The sequence below is a fragment of the Phyllostomus discolor genome, chromosome 5 (assembly GCF_004126475.2).
Source record: "Phyllostomus discolor isolate MPI-MPIP mPhyDis1 chromosome 5, mPhyDis1.pri.v3, whole genome shotgun sequence".
Taxonomy (NCBI): Eukaryota; Metazoa; Chordata; class Mammalia; order Chiroptera; family Phyllostomidae; genus Phyllostomus; species Phyllostomus discolor.
In genome coordinates, this window is record NC_040907.2 from 898,860 (window position 1) to 920,611 (window position 21,752).

At 71.8% G+C, this 21,752-nt stretch overlaps 1 protein-coding gene across 3 annotated transcripts in view; it reads left to right on the forward strand.

Moving 5' to 3' along the window:
* Positions 1-21,752, forward strand: part of PLCH2 (phospholipase C eta 2) — a 51,472-nt gene that overhangs the window by 3,908 nt on the left and 25,812 nt on the right. Inside the window, exon 1 of one of the 3 annotated variants that reach the window (XM_036025204.1) lies at positions 16,965-17,100. The exons of 1 other annotated variant lie outside the window; for it this stretch is intronic. In XM_036025204.1, the coding sequence (XP_035881097.1) occupies positions 17,058-17,100 (43 nt within the window). In that variant the 5' untranslated portion in view covers positions 16,965-17,057. Of the gene's footprint in view, positions 1-16,964; positions 17,101-21,752 lie in introns of those variants that run through there. One more of the 3 variants, XM_036025197.1, reaches the window with a different exon arrangement.

Consider the following 21,752-nt stretch of genomic DNA (forward strand, 5'->3'; position numbering starts at 1 on the left):
GCCTGGGGCCCCACTCTGGGCCCCGGCACAGGGCTGAGTGCCCAGAGCAGGCAGAGGAGAGAGCATCGACCCCAGACCTGGCCCAAGGGGATGTGGGGTCTGGGGCGTCAGCTTGCTTTCTGGCCACAAGGGAGTGGACTCGGGCAGCGACTGGGCACCACGCTGTCCAGCTCTGGGCCCCTCTTCTCGGAGCACGGAGGCCTGCTCCAGAGACTCAGGGTCCACTGACACCTGGGGTCAGCCCTGGGGTGCCCAGCCCCATGGCTGCCCCAGCTCCCCTCAGACCTCCCCAGGCCGCCTGGCCGGCTCTGCCTGAATCTCAAACTCAGCATCTTTGAGAAGTCGACTTCAGACCCCGCCCCCAGCTGCCCTGTTCCCGGAGCCTGAACCTGCAGGTCTGCGTCTCCAGCCTCCGCCCTGTTCTCCGCCTCCAAGCCCCCCACCCCCACCCCCGCCCCCATGGAACCACCTTTGTGTCCCGGCCCCTGGCCGAAGGGGGCCTGCCCCCTGGTGTCCCCACCTCAGTCCCTCCCTCCCCTCCCCTGCCACACCGCCCATCTCTTCTGGGTCTGACCCAACAACCCCTCCTCGCTGAGCTCTCCGAGACCCTCTGTGGCCCGGTCCCTGCCCCTGCGTGCCCCTCCCACTGCACAGAGCTCCGCCCCCACCCTGGCTGGGGCCCATCTGGTGTCCACTGTGACTGACGTGGTCAACCGCATGGCCAGCTGGTTTTCTCATGCTGGCCAGCAGGCAGAGCCTTCCTGCAGGGCAGGGCTCTTGGGGTGGGTACCCCAGATTCCTGGCCACCCTGCCCGGCGCCCCGCGGGGCGTGCTGGTGAACAGGGACAGGAGTGTAAGAACAGATGAGTGAGTGAGTGAGTGAACAGCCGGCTCTGGCCGATGCACAAGGGGCGCATAGCAGCCCCCAGCCTGGCCGTGGTTGGGTGCGGGGAGGGGGGCAGGGCCCAGCGTCCCTGGGTCCAGAGACCCCCAGCGAGCAGCCCTGGGCTGCGGGACCTGCCAGTCAGCGGGAGGGCCCCGGGGAGGGTCTCTGCTGGGTTCCCCCTTGTGTCCTGGTCACCGGCTCCAGCTTGTCCCTTTGCCCTCCTGGCCCTCCTGGTCACCCCGGCCAGGTGCAGACATGCCCCTCGTGCTGACATGGGACGGGACCCAGACAAGACGGGAGGTCGTGGTGTTTTCCATGCCCCTCCCCGCCTGCACCCCGGCCTGGGGCAGGCGCCGCCGGACCCCTCCAGCCCCGGCGGCTGAGGCGCACCCCCCACCCCCGACTGCAGGACCCGGATGGCTGTTTTCTCCCCAGCTGGCCTGGGGTCATGTGGGCCAGGGGAAGCCCCCCGTCCTGTGGCACCCCCCTGCGGGTTTCAGGACTCGGGGGCCCCATGGATTTGCCCTGCGGAGGCCCAGCCGTTCACACACTCGAGGGGCTTCAAACACGCCCACCTCACGCAGGGGCCCAGGCCGGCTCGGAGGAGCGAGGCCCCGGCCTCGTGGGTGGGTGGATGGCAGTACTGGACACGGCCTGGTCGGGGCCCTCTCAGGCCTGACCCAGTTCAGTGGCCCCACCCAGTGCTCTCAGGAATCTGAGACCCCTAAAGGCCGGCAGTGGCTGTGGAAACACTGGACCCTTTGGCGATGGCCCTTCCAATGTGCTGTGTCTCAGGCGGGTGGGTCAGCCCTGCCCTGGGCCTCGGGCCCGGCCACCTGCCTTGTCCTGTGCCCACGGGAGGTGCCTGGCGGCCACCCCTGCCAGCACCAGCCGGCCGGCCCGGGCTGCCCCCGGCTCGGGCTCCGCCGCGTGTGGGGAGTGGGCGCCGAGAGCCCGTCCAGCACGCTGTCTCCAGTTCTGATTGAGAACGAGACGTCTTAAGAGCAGATGCTCGGAGAAAACGAAGCGCTCACTTTCTAAATTTAGCGGGTGGAGATGGCACATTCACCCAATTAGGCTATCGATGCGGCGGGCGGGCGCCTGCTGCCCTGCTGCGCCTCTCGCTGCCTCCGGGCGCGTCGGGGGCCTGCGCGGCCTCGCTGGGGGCCCGGGGCCGCGGAGGGCTCCCTGCACCGCGGGCTCGCCAGGGCACAGTCCCACGGGGACAGTCTCGGGGCCCCTGGGCCAGGGGCCCATCTTGTCGGACTCCTCCTCCCTGCCGAGGCCGCAGACATGCCCCCGAGGCCACCAGCAGCCGGTCGGGCCGGCGTGTTTGGGGGAGCAGCGGCATGGGGCCCTGCCTGCAGGGACCCCGTGATCTTGCTTGGCCAGACAGGAGGCCAAGACCCTTGCAACATCTGGGGTGGAATTCTGCGGCTCAGACCCCAGGGGCCACACAGTCTCAGAGGAGGCTCGTGTGAGAGCAGAGGGAACCAGGGAAGGCTTCCTGGGGGAGGCAGCTCACTCCGGCCTTGGAAAGTGGGTGGGAATGGAGGTGCCAGTGGGCGGGACCCCAGGGTGTCAAGCTGAGAGGTCAGATAGATACGTCGTGGTGGGAGGGCCCAGAGTCCCTGCAAGTTTGCAGTCGGAGCAGCCTGCTGGCGCCTGTGCTCCTGCGTGGCGGAGGGGCGGGGAGGAGTATTAGAACGAGGCCCGGACACCTCCCTGCAAGGGGGGCAGGGCTGAGGGTAAGGCCTGGAGCGGCTCTCAGGGGGCAATGGGGACCGCAGGGCAGGCTGTCCACCAGCTGTTGGAGGTGCCCCCGCTGGTGGGCACGGCGGACACGGTGGGCGCATCACGGCACAAGCCCCGGCATCCCCGGGGTCTCTGGCGCAGGCCGGAGACTCCTTTTGTGGTTTCCGATCCGCAGGTCAGTTTTGGCCGCTGGCCGGAGGGCGCCCCGATGTCCCTGCCTCGGCGCCGCCCGTGTCTCCAGGTCTCAGGCCCTCGGCCCCGTCCCCCTGCATCCCCGGGGGCTCCTGGGGCATCACTGTGGGTGGGTGTGTGCTGGGCGCCCGGGCCCTGAGAGAGAAGCCGCCCCACCCCACCGCGCCGAGTCCCCTGCTGCCTGGGGTGGGCGAGGGCGGGTGCCACCCCCCCGGGCGCCCGGGAAGTCTCCCCGCTGGCCGGCTCTCAGGCCGGCGGTGGTGGGTAGCACTCGGGGCCGTCGCTGAGGAAGGCCAGCGAAGGCCCGGGGGCGAGCAGGGGAAGCCCCTGCCCCCGCCTGACCAGGCGCCCGAGGCCGTGTGGCCGCAGAATGCCGTGGGCCCTCGGGGATGGGGCCCCGTCCTGGCCCGGCCGGCTCCTGCCGGGGCGCCTCCACTTTGCCCGCTTGCCCCTCGGGGCCTCCACACACGCCTCTGGGCGTCTCCGTCCTCATCCGTCTGAGGCGTGTCCGCTGTCCCACTCACGGGGGGGTCCTGGGTCATCTCGCGCCGTCCGGGTGGGGGTGGGCAGGAGAGAGGCGTGGGTGGCCCAGGGGAGGGGTGGACACTGGACACAGCCCCTGGGGGGGGAGCTGGGAGGCAGCCTTCCCTGAGTGACGGCACCGGGAGGCCCCGCGCGGCCGTGGCCGGGGTCCTGGGTGGGCAGGAGGGGACTGCCCTAATGGCCTCATGGCTTTGATAGCCCCTCCCTCGATAATGGCAGGGTGTTTGCCACCAGCTGGCAGCCCGGTGGACACGCTGATGCTGCCCCCCCCCCCCCCGCAGAGCTGCCCAGGTGAGCCCGGCTTCGGTGGGACAGAGAGTCCCGGAGCGCCCGGACGGGTGTGGAGCTGCAGTCAGGGCACAGCCCCGTCCCGTCCCGTGCTCCTGGAGAGCAGAAAGCCCTGTGAGCTCCGCTGGCGCAGGCCGTCGCCAAGATGCCAGCTCTCGTGGGTCAGCGTTTGCTCTGGGCAGGGTCCTGGGGCCCGGCCGGGCAGCCCGGTGCGTGGCTTGGGGGGAAGCTGGGGACCTCCCGGGGCTGCAGCGGTCTGCAAAGGACCTGGGTGGTCAGCAGGTTTTGTGCCAGAGGAAACCGGCGGCTGAAGGCCCCAGGGACAGGAGGGGCTGGGCTGAGGCCCCAGTGGGTCCTGGGGAGCTGGGACACGCACCTTCGTCCTGCGTCCCGCGTCCTGCCTCCGGCTAAATCCCTGGACCAGGGCTGGCCTCTGTGGACACGGGCCCAGCTCTCCTCACTGCTGTGTGGGGCTGGGGGCGGGGGTTGGGGGTCCCAGGGCCAGAGTGGTGCTGCCGCCGCGGGAGTGCCCGGCCTCAGGATGGAGAAGCGCTCTGGCCCCGCCCTCTTCCCGGGTCGCCGCTCGGGGCCCCGCGGAGCGGGGGCGGGAGGACGGGGAAGTGGGGTACCTGGGAAGCCGCGGGAGCATACTTTGGTGGGGGCGGGCGCTGGGTGGGCCTTCTGGCCCCACTGCGTGCTCTGCGCCCCGCTCTGCGCTCGGTGCCCTGGCTCTGAGCCCGCCGCGGAGCCCGCGCCCCCGGCCCCCGCCCGAGCGGGGCGGGCAGGGGGTGTGGTGCGGGCGGCACGAGTGACAGCGCTCTCCGCGCGCAGCGCCACTGCACGGGCGCAGTGTCAGCGCGCCTGAGCCCGCCGCGGGCCGCCCGAGCCGGCGGGGCGATGCCGCCGGAGCGGGAGCGGGAGCCGAAGCCCCAGCCTGAGGCCGGCCGCTGACAGCGCCCCCACCCCGCCCTCCCCGGCGGCCCTCCGCTCCCCGCTGCCGCCGCCGCCACCGCGGAGACAATGGACGCGGGAGCCGCCCCGCGGAAGCACAGTAGGTGCCGCGCTGCTCCTGCTGCTGCGCCCGGGCTCGTGGACGCGCGGGGGCGCCGCTGCCCTGGGGGGTGGGTCGGCGCGGCGGGGGGAGGGGCGCCCGCGGCTCCCCTTCCGCCGGCTACCTGGGCCACCAGGTGGGCTGAGCTGTTTCGCAGGTCCAGACCCGAGCGGGAGGGCCCGATCCCGGAGGGGCAGCAGGTGTGTGCGTGTGGGGTGGCGGGCAGGTGAGGGGCGCCAGGAGCCGTTGCAGGCCGCAGGTGCGGGCTGAGGGAGCTGGGGGCTGCCCTGTACCAACTCTTCTTCCCCCCGTTGGAGGATGGGTCCTGAGAGTGAGAGTGAGCCCCACGGAGCCCAGGACGGGACACCAGTCCCCCTGGCCGGGTGGGCGTGGATGGTGCCTTAGGGGCACAGCCATTTGGGCCTGTGGGGCAGCCGCTGGGCTGGGTGCCTCTGTGGGGCAGCAGGTGCCATCCTGGCGCTGGGCCAGCCTCCTGCAGCACCAGCAGGCTGGGCACAGTGGGCTGCTGGGGGGCGCTCCCTCCTGGGGCTCTGGCCTGCGATCGGGCATCCGGGAGGGCACTCGGGCACTGCTGGGCCAGCGGAGGGGAGACCCCGTGGAGGCAGGAGGCCCCCCACCCCGTTCCCACTCCCCCCTCCGCCCACCCTGCTCCTCGACCCCAGAGGCGGACAGAGTGATCGCTGACTCCCCTGAGAGTCACGGGGCCTGTCCCCCGTGAAAGTGGCCCCGGTCTGTGTTCTGTCTAACCCCGGACACCCCGATGTCTGAGAGGCGACACTCAGTGGCCCTGGCGCTCAAACGCTTCTGCCACAGGGAGCCCACACGCGCCCGGCCGGGGCCGCTGGGCCGCAGGCTCGGCCACAGAGGGGCAGGCGGGAGGTCGGAGGTCATCGTGACCCTCCCCCTGGGGGTGGGGACACAGCCAGCCTGTGGGCCTCCCTGCGGGCGCTCGCCCTTGCCTGAGGTGACGGAAGGAATTGACCCTGAAGACCCCCGGCAGCCCCGCCCTCACACCCGTGTGCTGGGACCCTCGGCCACGTCCTCTGTGCGGCCGGCGGCGAGGCCTGGGGTCGCAGGCAGGGCGGTGGAGGCGGGTGTGCGGGAGGTGGGGGTGTGTGGCCGGCCATCCATGCCTGGAGGGGCCCCATGGCCCCTTCCCAGGGACCCGGAGGCTGGGGGCCCTGGCCTGGCCTTCGCCCTGCCCCGAGGAGGCGAGAGCTGACCTGCGCCCGAGGCTTCCCGGGGCGTGGGCCTGGCGGCCTCGACGCCTGGGGCCCCGGCCCGCCCGAGGTGTGTGGTGGGCGTGAGGCCGGGGTGGGGGGGTCTCACCAGCTGCCCACGGAGCGGCTGCCGTCGGCGAGTAGCTGGGCAGCAGGAGGGTGTCCCGAAGGCCGGCAGTGGTCCCTCCGTGGGTGACCAGGCAGGACCCCCCTTTTGCTGGTGCCTGGGGCCGGTCCCAGGGGCCAGTCCCAGGGGCCGGAGGGTCTCGTGGGTGGGGGAGAGCCCCCCCGGGGCACCCTGCGGGGGGCCGTGAGGGGCAGGAGGCCCGGGGCTCCACAGTGGAGAGCTCAGGTTACATAATCCCGCCCCACACGCCCCACACGCTCGCCAGCGTGAGCAGCGGCGGCAGCCAGGTCTGACAATGCGAGTTGTAACTGGGTCTTAATTTTTAATGTCTGCAACAGATAAAGAGCTATGGGCCAATTTGTATGTATTCTGTTACTCCGCGCCTAACGGGACGACTTCATTAGCTGGAAACCGTGGCGCCCGCCCCTCGGCCGGCAGCCCAGAGGGAGCGCAGTCTGCCTGCCACCTGCTGGGGGGGCCGGCAGGGTGAGGGGTGGGCTGCCGGCGGCACTCCTGTTACTGCCAGGCCAGCCCTCCCCTCCCCTGCCCCCACCCTCGTCCACACAGCCAGCCCGTCCCCGTGACCGCTGGGAAGGGGCACCCACTGGGGGCTCCGGCCTCACGCCCACTGGAAACCGAGTTTCTGTGGCTGCCTGGTCTCGGGCCACGAAAGGCCCAGCCAGGACTTTTGACCCTCAGGGCTGCCAGGCAGAAATGGCCCAGCGCTTTCTGGGGTCCTGCCTGCCACTCTGAGCCCCGGGCCAGCCCCTGGGAGCCAGGGGTGGGGGGACCAGGACGCAGCAGAGCCGTCGGCCAGGTGCAGGGGTGGGTGCCCAGGGGCCGCTCTGGCTGCCGACTGGCCCAGGCCCGGGCAGAAGCAGGGCCCGAGTATGTGGGTGTCCCCCGCACCCCGTCCCGTGGGGTCCCAGGAGGCAGGCCGCCCGTGGCCCCGGCCCCACCCGCCCTCGGATTATTCTCGAGGCTGTTGTGTAACAGCCCCGCATCCTCGCACGGGGAGGAAGGCTCCTGGGAGGCGTCTCCAGCGGCAGCAGCCAGCCAGCGGGAGCAGGCTTTTGTCCCCGCCACTGCCCAGCACAAAGGGACGAGGGAGGCTGTGGGGTCACCAGCCCAGCGCAGAGCTGCCCGGCCCGGGCTGTGGGGCGGGGCGGGGGCCGTGGGGCCCCTGGCGCTGGCCCCCAGGGGCCGCATCCAGCTGGGGTCCTCCGACCTCCGGCCCTTGCAGCGTGTGTGTGCCCCCTCCGCACGGGGGCCGTCCCACCCCCCGCTGCCCTCCTCCCCCCCTTGTTCGCCTCCTCCCTGCTCCCAGCAACCTCGTGCTCGGATTCAGGGGTCTCCGCCCCCACAGATCAGAGCAGGCTCTTCACACCTGTTTTCTCAGCTCCTGCTGCTGCGCGGCTGAACTTGGGGGTGGGGGTGGGGCCCTGGGGGGCCGGGCTGGCGACAGGCACCCTGAACCCCGGGAGGCCGGGCAGGGCAGGGCAGGGCACCCACCCAGCCCCGACGGGTGGGGAGGGAGAGACCCTAAGTGCTCCAACCACCTGCGTCCACAGGGTCAGCGCCCACCGCGTCACCTTCCCCACCCCTGCTGGGCCCAGGACCCGTGCACCCGGGTGCACACGCAGGCACACGCGGGCACATGGGCACACTCCTGCACGCACTCTCGTCCCCAGCCGGGAGAAGGAGTGAGCTGGCTGGCATATGGGGGCTCCCCTTTCCTTCCTGAGGTTCGGCGGTGCTCTGTGGGGCGTGGGGGCCCGGCAGCCGGTGCCAGCACCCCCTTCTCAGGAAGGCGTCCTGCCACCTGACCCCGCAGGCCCTGCCTTAGTGTCGGGGCTGCCGGGGCTGCCGGGGCTGCCGGGGCAGGAGTTTATCCACTCGGTCTGGAGGCCCATGTCCCGGCCCTCTGGGCCCCTGGCTGAGCCAGCTGCTGAGAGCGCTGCCCGGAGGGGGAGCCCCGACTGGCACCCTCCTTGTTCGGCCACCCTGGTGTTCCCGGGCCAGGTGCTGGCTCCCGAGGCTCCTGGAAGGTGTGGGGGCCAGGCTGGGCCTGGGAGGCTCACCCCTCCCTCAGTGATGTCTGCCCCCAGGCCTTGCCAGCCAGGAAGGTGGGCGGGGGTCTCCCAAGGCCCCTCTGGTGAGGCTGGGCCCCTCTGCTGGGCAGTGGGGGAGGCCCGGCACGGGGGGCCCGGCAGCGGCCTTGGGCCAGCGGTTTTGGGGCCTCGTGCTTTTCCCTGGAGCCCAGGATCGGACAGCCCCCCGGGGTGCTGGGCTCCGATGCCCCTTCCCAGCCCCGTGTGGCCCTGGGCAGCTGAGCTGTCTGTCCTGGGCTTTGAGCTTGGAAGGTGCCGGTTGGCCGGAGGTTGGGGCTGGTCTGCAGGCGTCCGGGCGCTCGGCACGTGGGGTGGACCACGCTGGAGCGGCTGGCTGGGCTGCAGTGCAGGTGTTCGGAGAGCGGGGACCAGGCCCTGGGCCTCGTGGCGATGCTCCATGGGAGGGGGACCCCAACTCCTCCCAGGGGTATTGGGGGTGAGTGGGAGGACTTCGCCGCCGAGGGGGGTGGGCTGCGAAGGGCGGTGGCACTGTGGGCCCCTGCCCCGCCGCCCCCCTGCCCCCACCCTCGCCCCGTACCTGCGAGCAGCTGTGGGTGGAGGCAGGTCTCCTGGGGGCGGGCGGGACTGTGTGTGTGTGTTTTTAAAAAGCGGCTCTGCAGCTGCGCCTGCCTCAGTTACGCTTTCCGGTGGGTGCCGTGCGGGGTTATTTTGGGCTTGGCGTGTTCCGTGTCTGTGAGCAAGGGTGCAGGCCCCGAGATCGGCAGGGTGATTGGGGGCACGGCACCGGGGTTGGGGCGCTGGGTCCAGACTGGGGGGCAGGGAGCTGCTCTCCCTGGGGCTGCCCCCCTCCTGCCCGGCCCGACTTTTTCAGGGTGCCCCACAGAGACCTGGGGCTGAGCCGGCCGAGGAGCCGGGCGGGGAGCCGGGTGGGGACAAGCTCTGGGCAGTGTGCACGGCTGGGGCTTCCTCAGGACAGCGGAGGGGCAGATGGATGGACGGACGGGCAGGTGGGGGCCGGCAGAGGCCCAGGGAGAGTCGGGGGCACCCACGTGGGACCGTCGGGCACAGGGAGACTCCCATTTGCACCCCTGGGCAGCCGGCTGCCGTTGGGGCCACGGAGCCACCAGACCCGATGCCAAGTCACATTCCGAGCTCAGCACCCAGTGGGAGACCCGCCCCGGCCAGAACCCCATGCGCCCACCTGTCTCGTCAAAAAGACCGAAATGGCTCCTTGCAGCCAGCTGTGCCTTAAAAAGCCCCGTTGGTGACTCAGCCGTCACCGTCACCACTGGGTGCTGCTCTCGAGACACGTGAGGTCCCTGGGGTGGCTTGGCCGGGCTGGGGACCCAGGCGGCCCGGGCAGGGCGTGGGGTGGAGAGGAAGGGTCCTGGCCCACCCTGGGGAGCTGGGCTCGATGCTCCCACTGTCTCAGGTGGCCCTTCCCGCCCCAGCCTCAGTTTCCTCCTCTGAAACTGGGGAGCTGGGCCTCCCTGCGGCTGGTTTGTCCTGGGACCTTGGTGGGAACAGTGAGGGGGCCAGCCCTTCCACAGGATCCCCAGACCCACAGCCCCGAGTCTGTCCCGGGGACCCGCCCTCCGCTGGACAGGACCCGCCCCAGTACCCCAGGCTCAGGGAAGGGCCTGGGCCTGGTGGCCTGAGAGCTGATCTCGGAGCCAGGGGTGACCCAGACAGGCAGGGAACCCGGGACCCGCTCCCGTGACCGGGGTGCCACAGAGGCTGTCCATGTCTTCCCTGGCCTTTGGTCTGGGTCCGCTCCGTCCTGCCTAGGTCCCCGGCTGGGCCATCTCCAGTCCTTGACATCCCCCCGTCCCCCGTGGTTGCAGTGGCTTTCGGTCCTGCTCGCCCTGACGATCACCGTTCTGGCCAGCCCGTACTGAGGTCGGCCTGGGGTCTGGGGCACTCAGTGTAGGTCGGGGTGTCGGGTGCCGTTCTCGGGGAGCCAGCCTGGCGTGACCAGCTGGTGGCTGCATCCTGGGGGGCAGATATGGCCCCGAGTGGCTGTCCTGGGCTGGCCTCCCCCAGACTCACGGGTCACTGTGCCCTTGGCAACGGTCCCAGCCCCCAATGCCTGCTCTCCAGGGTGTCCCGTTCTCCTGCTCACAGCCACCCCAAAGGGATGGGCAGTTCAGATGCTCCCTGGGGATCCGAGATGGGGCGGCGCCCCTCTGCCCAGGTGTGTGGCAGGGGCCCCAGTTGCTTGGACAGCCTCCCACCGGGGGGGGGGGCCATGGAGGTGGTCAGGGAGGGCCCCCTGGAAGAGGCAGCTTTCCTCCGGGCATCTGGCCAGAGGGGAGTAATGTCCCTGGAGGCCGGCCGGCGCTCACCCTGAGCCAGGGCTGACCGGGTGGGCGCCTGCAGCCTCTGGGGCCGGCGGGGGTGGGGGGCCTGGGGGGCCCTGGGCGGGCAGTTCAGGCCCCGCCTCTGGTGGGGGGCTGCTCCCTGTGCTCTCTGCTCGCACGTCCTCCGTGACTCACCCCTCTTTTCTTTTCTTTCCTTTTTTGCACGAAGGAAAAAATAAACATTTGCGTATGCAGGCCTTGATGGCAGATGGGGCCCATGTGATACCGGAGGGGGGAGGCGGGGGGGGGCAGGGGGCGAGGAGGGAGGCAGGCCGGCCAAGGGCACGGCGCCCCGGGCGCCGGCGCTGTGTCGTCCTGGGCCTGCCTGGCCCCAGGCTGCAGGGAAAGTGTGTGTCGGGGCACACGCGTGACAGTCACCCGTGTCAGGGAGTGTGACCTGTCACCCCTCTGGTCTGGGGACCACGGGAACCCTGAGAGCAAAGGGGAGATGACCGGGGGGCGGGCCGGGCCTCAGGAAAGCCAAGTGAGGCCGACGGAAGCGAGGTGCCCGGGGCGGGGCCGCCTGGGGTCAGTGCCCACGGCCGGGGCGGCTGCTCAGTGAGTGGCCTCCCGTCTGCCCCCGACGGGCCCTGGAGACCCTCTGCCTGGCAGGCGGATGCGCTGGTCCCGCGGCATCTCGGGGTCTCTCTCTGTCTGGATGGGGACCGTGACCCCCAGGTGCCCCTAGCCTGAGCTCACGCTCACGCCCAAGCGCCCGAGACTGCGGCTGCCCAGGTTTGGGAAGGAGCAGCCCCGGTTGGGGTGGGGTCGGGGGGCAGGCTCCCCGAGTCGGGCCGGCCGAGCCCTGGGCAGGCCTCCTGTGCTGGGAAGGTGGACGGCGGTGCCCTGGCCCGACCGGCCCGTCGGCAGCCGGACCTCAGGAGGGCGGCTTGGGTGTCGCCAGCGCAGTGCCCCTCCCCCCAGGTGACCCCCCCCCGCCTGGGTCCCGGGGCCACTCAGTAAGCGCTTACCAAGAGTGAGCTGGGGGCCTGGTGGGGCCCCGGGCGCCGGGGCAGCCCTGCCCCAGAGAGGCCCCAGCCCCGGCCGGGCCCCACAGACCCGGCTGCACGTGGGTGGTCCCAGGACAGGCGTAGCTCCCCCCTCGGCCCCCGGAGTTCTGAGTCTTGCTGGCGTTTAATATCCGAGCTTACGCAACCACCTCCCGCTGGCGCAAAAGTCATTAAGTCTGGGGACGAGGTGTGTGTTGGCCTCTCTGCCCTGGGCGCCTCCCCGGGCCGCTGCACTCGGGGTACCTGGCAGGGCAACACGTCACCAGGGGGTCCAGGCTGCCTGGTGCACCCCCGCCCCGGGGGCCGGCCCCTCTTTGTAGAGTCGGCCTGCAGCCCCCGGCTGGGCAGCTGGTCCCACCTGGGCGCCCAGTTCCGGAACCCTGCAGGAGCCAGCCGGTGAGGACAGCTCCCCTCACGCCACAGATGCCCCCCGGGGGCTGAGCCGTGGGCTCGCCCCTGTGGCCCGGCCGGGGCAGCCTGGCTGTCCCCTGCAGGAGTCCTGGTGACGGGTGCCACGTGAGCCTCAGCCCCAGGTGGCCGTCCACGCAGTTCTGCGGCCGGCGACTTGCGTGCTGTCCCCCAGGATTCCGAGGGGCTCCGTCCCCCCAGCGAGCACCGAGGGAGTGGCGTCTGAGTCGGGCGCGTGTGGGGGTAACGCCACACGAAACGGCGTTGTCGGGGGACCTGGGCAGGCGGCGTGCGGAGGGCGGTGTCGGGCGAGCCCCGTGGGACAGGGCTGCCTGTCCAGCCATCCCCTGCACAGTGAGAGGGAGGGCAGGCGCCAAGGTCTGGAGGGGGTCTGGTGGGCAGCCCCACAGACCTTGCCGGGGCCGTGGGGGGGGAGTCCCTGAGTGGGCCAGGCTGGGGGCCGTGTGGTGGCACGTGCCCTGGAACCAACCTTTCTGTCCCGGTGCCAGGCTGTCGGTGGCTCTGCCTGGCCGCTGCCCGGGGGCTGGGAATCTAGGTCAGGCCGTTGTGGGGCGACCAGGCCCGGCGGCGAGGGCAGGGCCTGCTCCGGAGGCCTCCCCAGGATGGGGGCCCCAAAGACCAGGGTGGGGCCTGACCCGCTGACCTTGGCCAGACCCCTTGGGCCTGAGCAGGGAGGCCTTCAGGGCTGTGCAGGGGGGCAAGGAGGAAGGTTGAGGCTGCAGGTGCCATTGGCAGGGGCAACGAGTGGCCTGTCCCACTGGGGGCCTGGCCCCGGGCACCAGGGGGACTGGACATGTGGGCGTGGCTGTGCCCGCTCAGACGGAGCCTTCCCGAGCCTCCTCCCTCTGGCTGTGAGTGGCCCCCACTCCCTGCCAGCCCACCCCGGCGTCGCCCCGCTGGCCCCGCCCCCGCCCGGCAGTCCGGCTGCACCCCAGCTTTCAGGGCTTGGAGCCTGTCACCGCCAACAGGGCCGCAGCTGCCCCCCTGGGGGCTGTGGGCACAGCGGGCACCTGCCCAGCGGGATGCCTCCTGCCCGCTGCCCTCAGCGCCACGGACCCCACGTCCTGCCATTCCTTGCTGCTGCGTCTTCATTCATTCTGTTCTGCCGGGGAGGTCAGCCATTCCCCCCGGAAGCTGCCCGCTGGCTCCGTGGGGTGCCGGGGGACCAGGAGGCGGGTCACGCCCTGTCTGAGGTGGCACGGCGACGGCGGGCGGTCTGGCTGTGGTCTGGCCACTTCTGCCCCCCATCCCCCGGCCCCGTCCATCCCTCTCCCCGGCCAGGGCGCGGCCCCTTGGGGACCTCGACCCCAGGGCCGAGCCCCAGGCACAGCTCCTCACTCGGGGAGGGAAGGGGGACACCGAGGGGGATCTGGGCTCAGGGCCGCGTCCCCTGCCTTTCCCGGGTCACATGCCCCTCCCTCCCCAGACACCGCCGGGGGCAGGGGGCTGCTCGGGCCGCCGTGCTGGCCTGCTGGGGGAGCCTGTGGGGTATGGGGCCAGGACCCCGGAAGCAGCTTCAGTTCTCATCAGGAGCCATGCGTCACAGACCCTTTGCACCGGGCGAGGAGACAGCGCTGAGGTGGCCCCGGTGTGGGGTAGCTAACGGAGCTCTCGGGCCGCCCTCCTGGGCCCCGGCTCTCCCCGTGGGGGTGGGGTGCGTGCTGGCACTGTCAGTGCCGTTGTGTCCCCCTGGAGGGGCTGCCCTCCCGTCTTCAGACGCCCGCTCCGCGCTTTGGCGAGGTGAGCAGGACCTGCCGAGTGCTCACGTGGAGGGGAGGGGGCAGCAGGGGCCAGTGCGACGCCCCCCGGGCAGCCCACCCCACCCGGAACGGGAGCTACAGTGTTTGGGGCAAGGTCTGGGTCCTGGCCTTCCCGCTGCCTCTGCCTGGCTCTGAGCCCCGGGAAAGGCCCCCTGCCTCAGTTTCCCTGCCTGAAGAGTCAGGAGGCTGGACCCGGTGGCCTCTAGGGCAGCATTCCGAGGCGGCCATGGGGGAGCAAGGTCCAGGACGTGCCAGGGGCACCGCCACTGTCCCCCGGTGCTGGGGGCCCGGCCCCGGGTCTCCATCCGGGGCTTCCGTCCCCGGCTCTCTTTGGGGCTGTTGTTCTTCTTCGGACAGCGTGTTTGTTCCTCCTGACGCAGGTCGTGCAGGGCAGCCCCTGCCCCCCACCCCAGTCCCCGGGCACTCGCCCGTGGTCACACGCACAGGCCCTCAGGGCCCCACGTGGCCCGGCCTGGCCCTGGCTCAGGGTTCTGGCCTCGCCCTGTCCCCAGCCCCTGCCCCTGGGGGGCTACCTGGGCAGTCTGGGGGGAGGAGCTCTCTTCCTGCCGGGCCCCCTGGGGCGCAGTGGCGGGGTTCCAAGTCACCCGTGAAACGACACTCGGACGGCGGGCTTCAGAGAGCTGCACTGCTGGTGGTGGTGGAGGTCAGGGGTGCGCAGTTTGTCCCCCAAGACCCCAGGCAGCCCCTGCCCCCCCCCCCCCCCCGGGGCTTCTGTCCAGGCTGCCGAGCAGGGGCGCCCCCAGCTGAGGCAGCAGCAGATGGGTGCACTGCGGGGTCTGGGGTGCGGATGGCGGAGCTGGAGCCCCTGGGTCGGCTCTGGGCGGGAGGCTCTGAGTGAGGAGGGGCAGGCCCGTGGGGGTTGGGGGCAGTGTCCCCTTTGCACAGGCGAGCAACCTGAGGCTCAGGGGTGGGGGCAGCTTTGCCCACCTGCAGGCCTGGCTGGGAGCCGGGGCCCCAGGCCCAGCCAAGGTCTGGGCTGTCCCACGTCCTAGGGCTCCGTCCCCCCTCCTGGCGATGCTCAGGACGGAAGGACAGAACCTGCTGGAGCTCGGGGCCAGATGCGGCCTCCGGCTCGCCCTGCCCAGGCAGACTCCTAGACTGGAAGGTGAGAACTCGGTCCCAGGAGCAGGGGAGGGGGAGCAGGGAGGACAGCTCTGGGTGCCCTTCTCCCCCCGACACTCCCCCCCAACCCTGGACGTCCAGGCCAGGGCTCTGTCCCCAGGGCTGGGGAGCCTCTGCTAGCCCTGAGGCAGACCTGGGTCTGGTCAGTGCGGTCAGCGCGGCCAGTGCGGCCAGTGGCGAAGGCACCTGGGAGGGAGGCTCGGGGGAGAGGGGCCGGGTGCCCGGCTGGGCAGGATGGAGTGGGGGCGCCAGGGCACCAGTGCACCGCCCCCACCCCAGAGGGGGGTTCCGGCAGGGGCTCCAGGCCGGCACCCCGTCATCTGGTCACCTGGCAGGGTCTGCTCATCCCACTCCCCTCCTGGCTCGAGAACGGAGCGGAACTCTGGGGCCCAGCGGGGATGAGCCACCCCGCCCACCGCCAGCCGGGCCACATGCTCCCAAAGACAGAATTCTGCTTAAACCCCAGAAAGGAGATTTCGGAGCTGAGACTCTTGAGCAAATTAACAGTGCAGCAGGCGGCTCTTAATCACCGCCTTTCATCGCCGGCTGGGGCGCCGGAAGTCCTCTCTCCCCCCGGGCCCCGCGGGCGGTGGGCGGGGCCGGCCACTGCATGGATTATTCATCGGAACCTGACCTGGAGTCGCGGCCTGGCCTCAGAGCGGTGGTCAGGAGCCCGCTGACCGCTCTGAGGACGGCAGGCTGGGCCCTGAGTCTGCTGGGCCCCTGCGGCCCGCCCGCCCCTCGCCAGCCCCCGAGCTCTCCCGGGTCTGGGCGCCTCGCCTCCCACTCTGCGCCCCTGCCTCAGTTTCTCCTCTCCCGAGACTGGGGGGCTGCAGGCCCTTCTCCAGAGGGGCCTGCCCGAGGGTCATGCGAGCCCTGTCCCCTGTCGCTCCCTGGCCTCCAGCCACTCATGGACGTCTGTGCTCGTGCCGTCTCTAGGGCAGGCCCCTCGGGGCCCGGCAGACCCCACCTCCACCTGCTGCTCAGCTGTAGGACCCCGAGGGGTGGGGCGAGGCCAGCAGGGGCGTCAGGCACGGCCCGTGCCCCTCCCTTCTGAGCCCTCTGCCAGCGCCGGGGGCACAGGCCCGGGGCCCTGACCGCTGAGCCCTGTGTGACCAGCATGGACTCGAGAGAGTCACAGTGTCAGTCCTCGAGGGCCGGTCCCCAGGGCCCCGGCACGGGAGGCTCTGACCGAGGGGCCGGGGCCCCACGAGTGGCAGTGGGTGGAGGACAGCTGCCCCTTTAAGGGAGCCGGGCCGGGGCCCTGGGGCATTCCCGGGCAGGGCTCAGGTGGTGGCGGGGAGAGCAGACCTGGTTCCCCGCGCACCCGCCCCCCCCACACACACACTGGGGGCCTCCCTGGCCGGAGGCGGTCGCACCCTGGCTTGCCGTGGGCTGCCTCCCCACCTCACAGGTGGTCCCCGCAGCCTTCCCCGGGCCACCCCTGGCGCTGCAGGTCAGTGTGGGCAGCCGCTGCTGGCAGCTGGTCAGCTTTCCAAACTGCCCGAGGGTGGAGATCTCTCTCCTTGATCTGGAAATGTCCTTCCCTCGGGGCCAGAGCTGCCCGTCAGAACACAGCACACCTCCCCGGGGAGGGTAGGCGTGGGGTTGGGGGCTGCCCGGCCAGGCAGCAGGCTGGGGTGGGGGCTCTCCCACTGACCCCTGGTGACCCCGGGAGACTCTGCAGGCCCCTGGCTGAGGGACTGGGGGGGGGGCGCGGGGGGAGGCGGGAGGGAGCACAGGAGGGACTCCCCAGACCTGAGGAGCTGGGGCCCCTCTGCCTGGGGGGAGGCTGTGTGTGGTGACAGAGGGGCCCTGTGATCCAGTGGGGCTGCCGCTGGGGGCCCCTCAGCTCTGGGGGTCCTGCAGCAGGTAGGAAGACAGGGAGGGTGGGAGGGCGGGGTGGGGGGCAGAGAGTGTGGCACAGCCCCCGCCCCGCCCCGAGGCTGGCCTCCGAGAGCCCCCCCACCCACCGCAGGCCCCAGCTGCCTGCGGGCTGTGAAGGGTTAAGGTGGGCGGGGCTCCCGAGGGAGGGCGGGGCTCCCGAGGGAGGGCGGTCCCGCGGCTCCGGCTCGCTCGCAGCTCTGGCTCCGGCAGCGCTGGGGCTGTTGCCGGGCATGGGGACAGGGACTTGCAGGGCCAGCCTGCCGCCCGGCCCCCTTGGGCAGTGTTGGTAGCTGCGGGGTGGCACCTGCAGGCCATGGAAGAAGCGGGGGACCCTGGTGGGGTCAGCCGGGACCAAGGTAAGGGGGACAGGCGGGTCTCCAAGAAGGGGACTGTGGCCACCCCAGCGGGGAGCCTAGGGCGGCTGCTGAGCTGCCCCTCGGTGGCCCACCGACCCCACGCAAGCAGTGCTAGACCCCTCCCCCTGGGGTCTCCAGGAGGACCCAGCTGTCCCCTGTGCTGGCCCCTCCCTGGGAAGGGCGGAGACAATCCTGGTGGGCAGCAGGAGGAGGCGCCCCCGACCTCAGCCGAAACTGTCCCCAGCAGACGCCAGCCTCTGCTGGGGGCGTCAGATGCAGGGTGTCCTGGCCTGTGGGGCCGAGGGGGCTCACCTGGGCCAAGCCCCCAAGACCAGTCCCCTCCAGGGCGGGTGGAGGGGTGGTGGCACCCGACTCCAGTCAGCACCACGGACAGGGCTGCAGCTGCCCGTCCCCTAGGGGAGGGGACCGCAGGGCTCTGCAGGGCTCTGGGGCTGGGGGAGACTCTTGCTCAGACCTGTCACCCTGTCCATCACTGCCCCGGACAGACGGCACAGGTCAGCAGGACTGCCTGCCGCCAAGGGGCTTGGGCACGGGGTGGGGGGGGTGCGTGGTGCCAGGGCTGGTCTTGCAGGGACCCGACGGGACAGGGCCTCTCCGAGGCGGGGTCTCAGTCCGCCCCCAGCGCCGCACTTGCCCCGGCGAGGGCGGGGGCCCGGTGTCCCGGCTGCAGCAGCGGGAGAGACCCGGACCGGGCAGCTGAAGGACCTCCTGGTTAAGGGCTGGGGTCCGAGGAGAGCAGGAGCCTGCCCTCTGGTGACCCGTTCGGACCCCGAGTGTCCTGGACCGAATGTCCGCTGCCAGCTGGGCTGCTCGGCGTGGGCGAGGGGCGGGGCTGGGGGCACCCGAAGGATGTGTGCGGGGCACAGGGGCGTTGTTGCCGGACGATGTGCTGCAGGTGCTGCGTTCCTGGCCGTGCCTCTCGGGAGCTGTGTGGCCCCGAGCGCGGCGCCGACCCTCTCTGGGCCTCTCCGGAGGGGGGACAGCGGGGGGCAGCTTTCACGGGGCGGGTGTGCACCCGGCCCCTGCACCGTCCCCTCCGGCCCCTCCAGCCCCCCCGGCCCCTAGCCCATGCTGTGACTGATGCCCCCTGTGACTCGGGCGGGGGGGGGGGACAGCGTGGCAGGCGTGGAGGGGCGGCCGGGGCGGACGCTCCCGGCTCGGCTGTGCACTGAGAGGCGCGTGCGCCCCCCCCCCCGCCCCCCCCCGCTCCCGGGAGAGCACAGCCTCCGTGCGCAGCCGAGGCCGGAGCAGATGGCTGGAGCCTTGTCCGGCCTCCATCTGCGCGGCTCACGCGCCGGTGACGATGGCCTCCCCCCTCCTGGCACCTTGCTCCCGGAAAGCCGGTGCTCGGAAGCGCTCCTCTCCAGGAGGGCTGTGTGTCACGGGGTGGGGGGACACGGACTCGGGGGGGGGTGTCCGGTGCCAGCGGCCCCACGTGCCCTTGGGCTGCCGGTGTGGGGGGGTGAGCCTCCAGGAGGGGCCGAGTAACGGAAGTGAGGGTTTCCTCCCGGGACCTCCGCCCCAGCCCGGCGAACGTGGGCTCCCGCTGTCTGGACCGGCTTCTGGGTGGGAGAGGCCGTGGGCCTGCGGTGGGGGAATGGACACCCCCCACAGGGGCACAGGGGGTCTTCTCTGGCTCTGGGGGGGCTGAGGGGAGAGGAAGTCGCCAGCCCCGGCAGCCCCGGCAGCCCCGCACAGGGCCGCCACCTGCCGGGTGTTGGGCTGAGGGAGCGGTGAGCTGCTCAGACAGTCCATCCACCTGCTCGCGCAGCCCTAGGGACCCGAGGCCCCGAGGGCGGGGACCGGGCCGGGTGCCCCGGGAAGGCCCCGTCAGCAGGCGTGTCCTCAGGAGCTGCGATGGGGCCCCCGACTCCGGGACACTGGGCCACGCTGTCCTGGGGTCCCTCAGCCAGCTCAGAGCGGAGACCCACAGACGCCCCTCCCAGTGGCCTGGGGCGCTGGCTGCATGTGGGTCGGAAGCTGGCCTGGCCCGCCTGCTGGCCCACCAGCTGCGCCGCTGTTTGCCCTGGAAATTCTCCTGGAGTTGAGGCTCCTGCGGGGAAAACCCCCCACCCCCACCCCAGTCAGTGGGGGAGGGGGGGCCGGGGCGAGGCACAGAGGAGGGGCAGGGGAAGCCGGCCCACCTGGGGACAGGGGGTGGGGACCAGCAGCTGGCCCAGCCCCCCGGGCAGGCGGAGCAGAAGGGGGCTGCTGCCCTAGGTTAGGAAGCCGAACTTGGGGGCCAGTGCCCCTCCGTGCTGGGGCCCCGGGGCTGGCCGGCAGTGGGCTCCGCTGGCCGGAGGAGCAGCAGCGGCTGGGGTCAGCCTCGGGCTCAGCCGCTCCGTTTCCCATCTCCTCCGCGGCTCTGGCCCGCTCCGCCCGGCAGCCTTCCAGCCCGCCAGCTGCCACCCGGCCTTGCCTGGCGCCCGGCGGGTGTGCGGCGGGGGCTCGCTGCCTCCCCCAAAGCCTCCGGGACCCCTCCCTGGGCGCTGGGCCCCTCGCCCTGCAGGAGTTTCCTCCCCTCCCGGCGGGCAGGCCCGGCTCCATCTGGTGACTTTTCAGGAACGCGCCCCCACTCCCGGTCGCCGCTGCGAGCCTCGTTTCCTCTCTAGCTGCTTCCTGCGGGTCCCCCGGGGCCCGTCCCCACCTGGGCTGGGCGTCCCGGCCCTCCAAGGGGTTCGGGCCTGGGCCCTCCCCCAGACCCTCCCAGCTGCCGCACTGCCGCCTGGCGGGGGCCCGGGGGCCCACAAAGGGGCACTGCAAGGGCAGGGGGTGGACCACTATTAACAGTGCCCCCTCCACAGGACTGTCACCCACAAATTAGTGCCCCGAGGGAGCTGAGGTGGGGACCACCTCGGCCCCAGGGGCAGAGGGTGCTGCTCCAGGGGGTCCCCTCTCTGAGGCTGGGCTGGCCTGGCTGGGGGCAAGGTGGCAGCCCCGGGGCCGCCAGGCAGGCAGAGGAAGGCCTGGGGGCAGGACACCCCAGGACCCCATGGCTCCCAGCAGGCTGAGCTTGAGGGCCCAGGGCATCGGAGGGGGCTTCTGGGGGGTGGGACCCAGGCACGGGATGCTGCCGTCTCGGGGAACGTCCTGTCTGCTCGTGCCCACTGCCACGGGCGCCGGGACAGCTGTGGGTGGCCGTGCCCATCACAGGGGCTTCACCCCTGGCCGGGTGAGCAGGCAGGGCCGCCCCCTGGCTCTCCCTGGGTCCGAGTGTGTGCTGCTCGGAGGGGACCGGGCTGCTGCCGTCGCTGCCCAGAGCACGGGTCCCTGGGGGCCACCTGGTGGTGGTGGCAGGTGTGGCCCAGACCTGGGGACAGTCCTCTGGGGAAAGAGCAGGCTGTGGCCGGCCCTCTGCGCGGGTCCCCACCCTTGGCACACTGCGCACCCCAGCCCCGGGGCCTGCAGCTCAGGCCAGGACAGTGGGTGTGCAGACACTCGCTCCTCTGGCCTCCTGGTCGCTGAGGTCGGAGGTGGGCATGGTGGGGCCGGCCCCCTGCCCACACAGCTCTCCCCTCCCGCGCCGTCAGTGTCAGCCCAACCCCCCCGCCCCGCCTCTCAAGGGGGCTCTATGGGAGGAAGAGGGCCGTCCTGGCCAGCGGCCCTCCTGCTCCCGCTGCCCCCACTCCCGCCCCCCACCCTCCCCCTTGTCTGGGACCAGCCTAGGCTTTGCTGACCTCACCGAGTGACCCTCAGACCAGCCCTGGCTCCCACACCCCCAGGGCCTGGGCACAGCCCCCAGGCACAGCCCCCCTGCAGGGGGCCTGGTTTGAGGAGCTCACTCGCACTCTAATAAAATAAAAATAGTTGCGGGGGCAGAGGCACCCAGACGGGGGGGGGTCCCCCCACCTGCCCCGAGCTGCTTCTCAGACGCTTAAATAATCTCCGCCATCTGTGTGCCGGCCGCCCCTCCCTCTGCGGAGGCCCCGCCTGGGGCCGGCCCGTCCCTGCACAGCCTCCACCTCCTCCCTCTTTCCACCAAGCGCAGTCTGAGCACCTACTGTGTGCTGGGCGGGGCCCCAGCAAGAGTGAGAGGAGGGGGGGGTCTCAGGGCTGCCAGGGCTCCCAGGGTGCTGAGGACTCTGTGGGGGCTGGGGGGGGGGGCCAGAGAGCCTCAGTCCCGCATGGCTGGCGGCTGCTGATCATCCTGAGCACAGTGGACAGAGGAGGAGCCTCTGAGAGGTCCTTCAGGAGGCAAAGAAGTTTGGACGCGGGAGAGGAAGAGGAAGGGGCTGGAGATGGATGAGCAGGACCCATGGAGGGACGGGGGGGGGCGTGCCCCCCCACGTGGCCCCAGTGTGCGCCCCCTGTGGCCCCAGCACGCGCCCCCCCTGCTGCTGGAGCTGGCTGAACGGGGGCCCGAGTGACTCGGGGCGCGTGCACCTGTCTGCACCCCGAGGTGGGGGGCTCTGCCTGCGTGTGTGAGAGTGAGCTCCGCCATGGAGCCCGTGGGTGTGCTTTGTGGGTTTTGCTGGGAGATGCCATCGGCTTTCCAGCCTTCCCCGGGGAGAGGCGGGGACGCCGATTTTGCCAGCTTCTCGTCCCCGTCACCGGCTGCGTGAGGACCAGATTCGTCCCCACCGTGAGGGGGGGAGAACTAACCCAACGCTCCCGGCTTCCGACGACAGTGA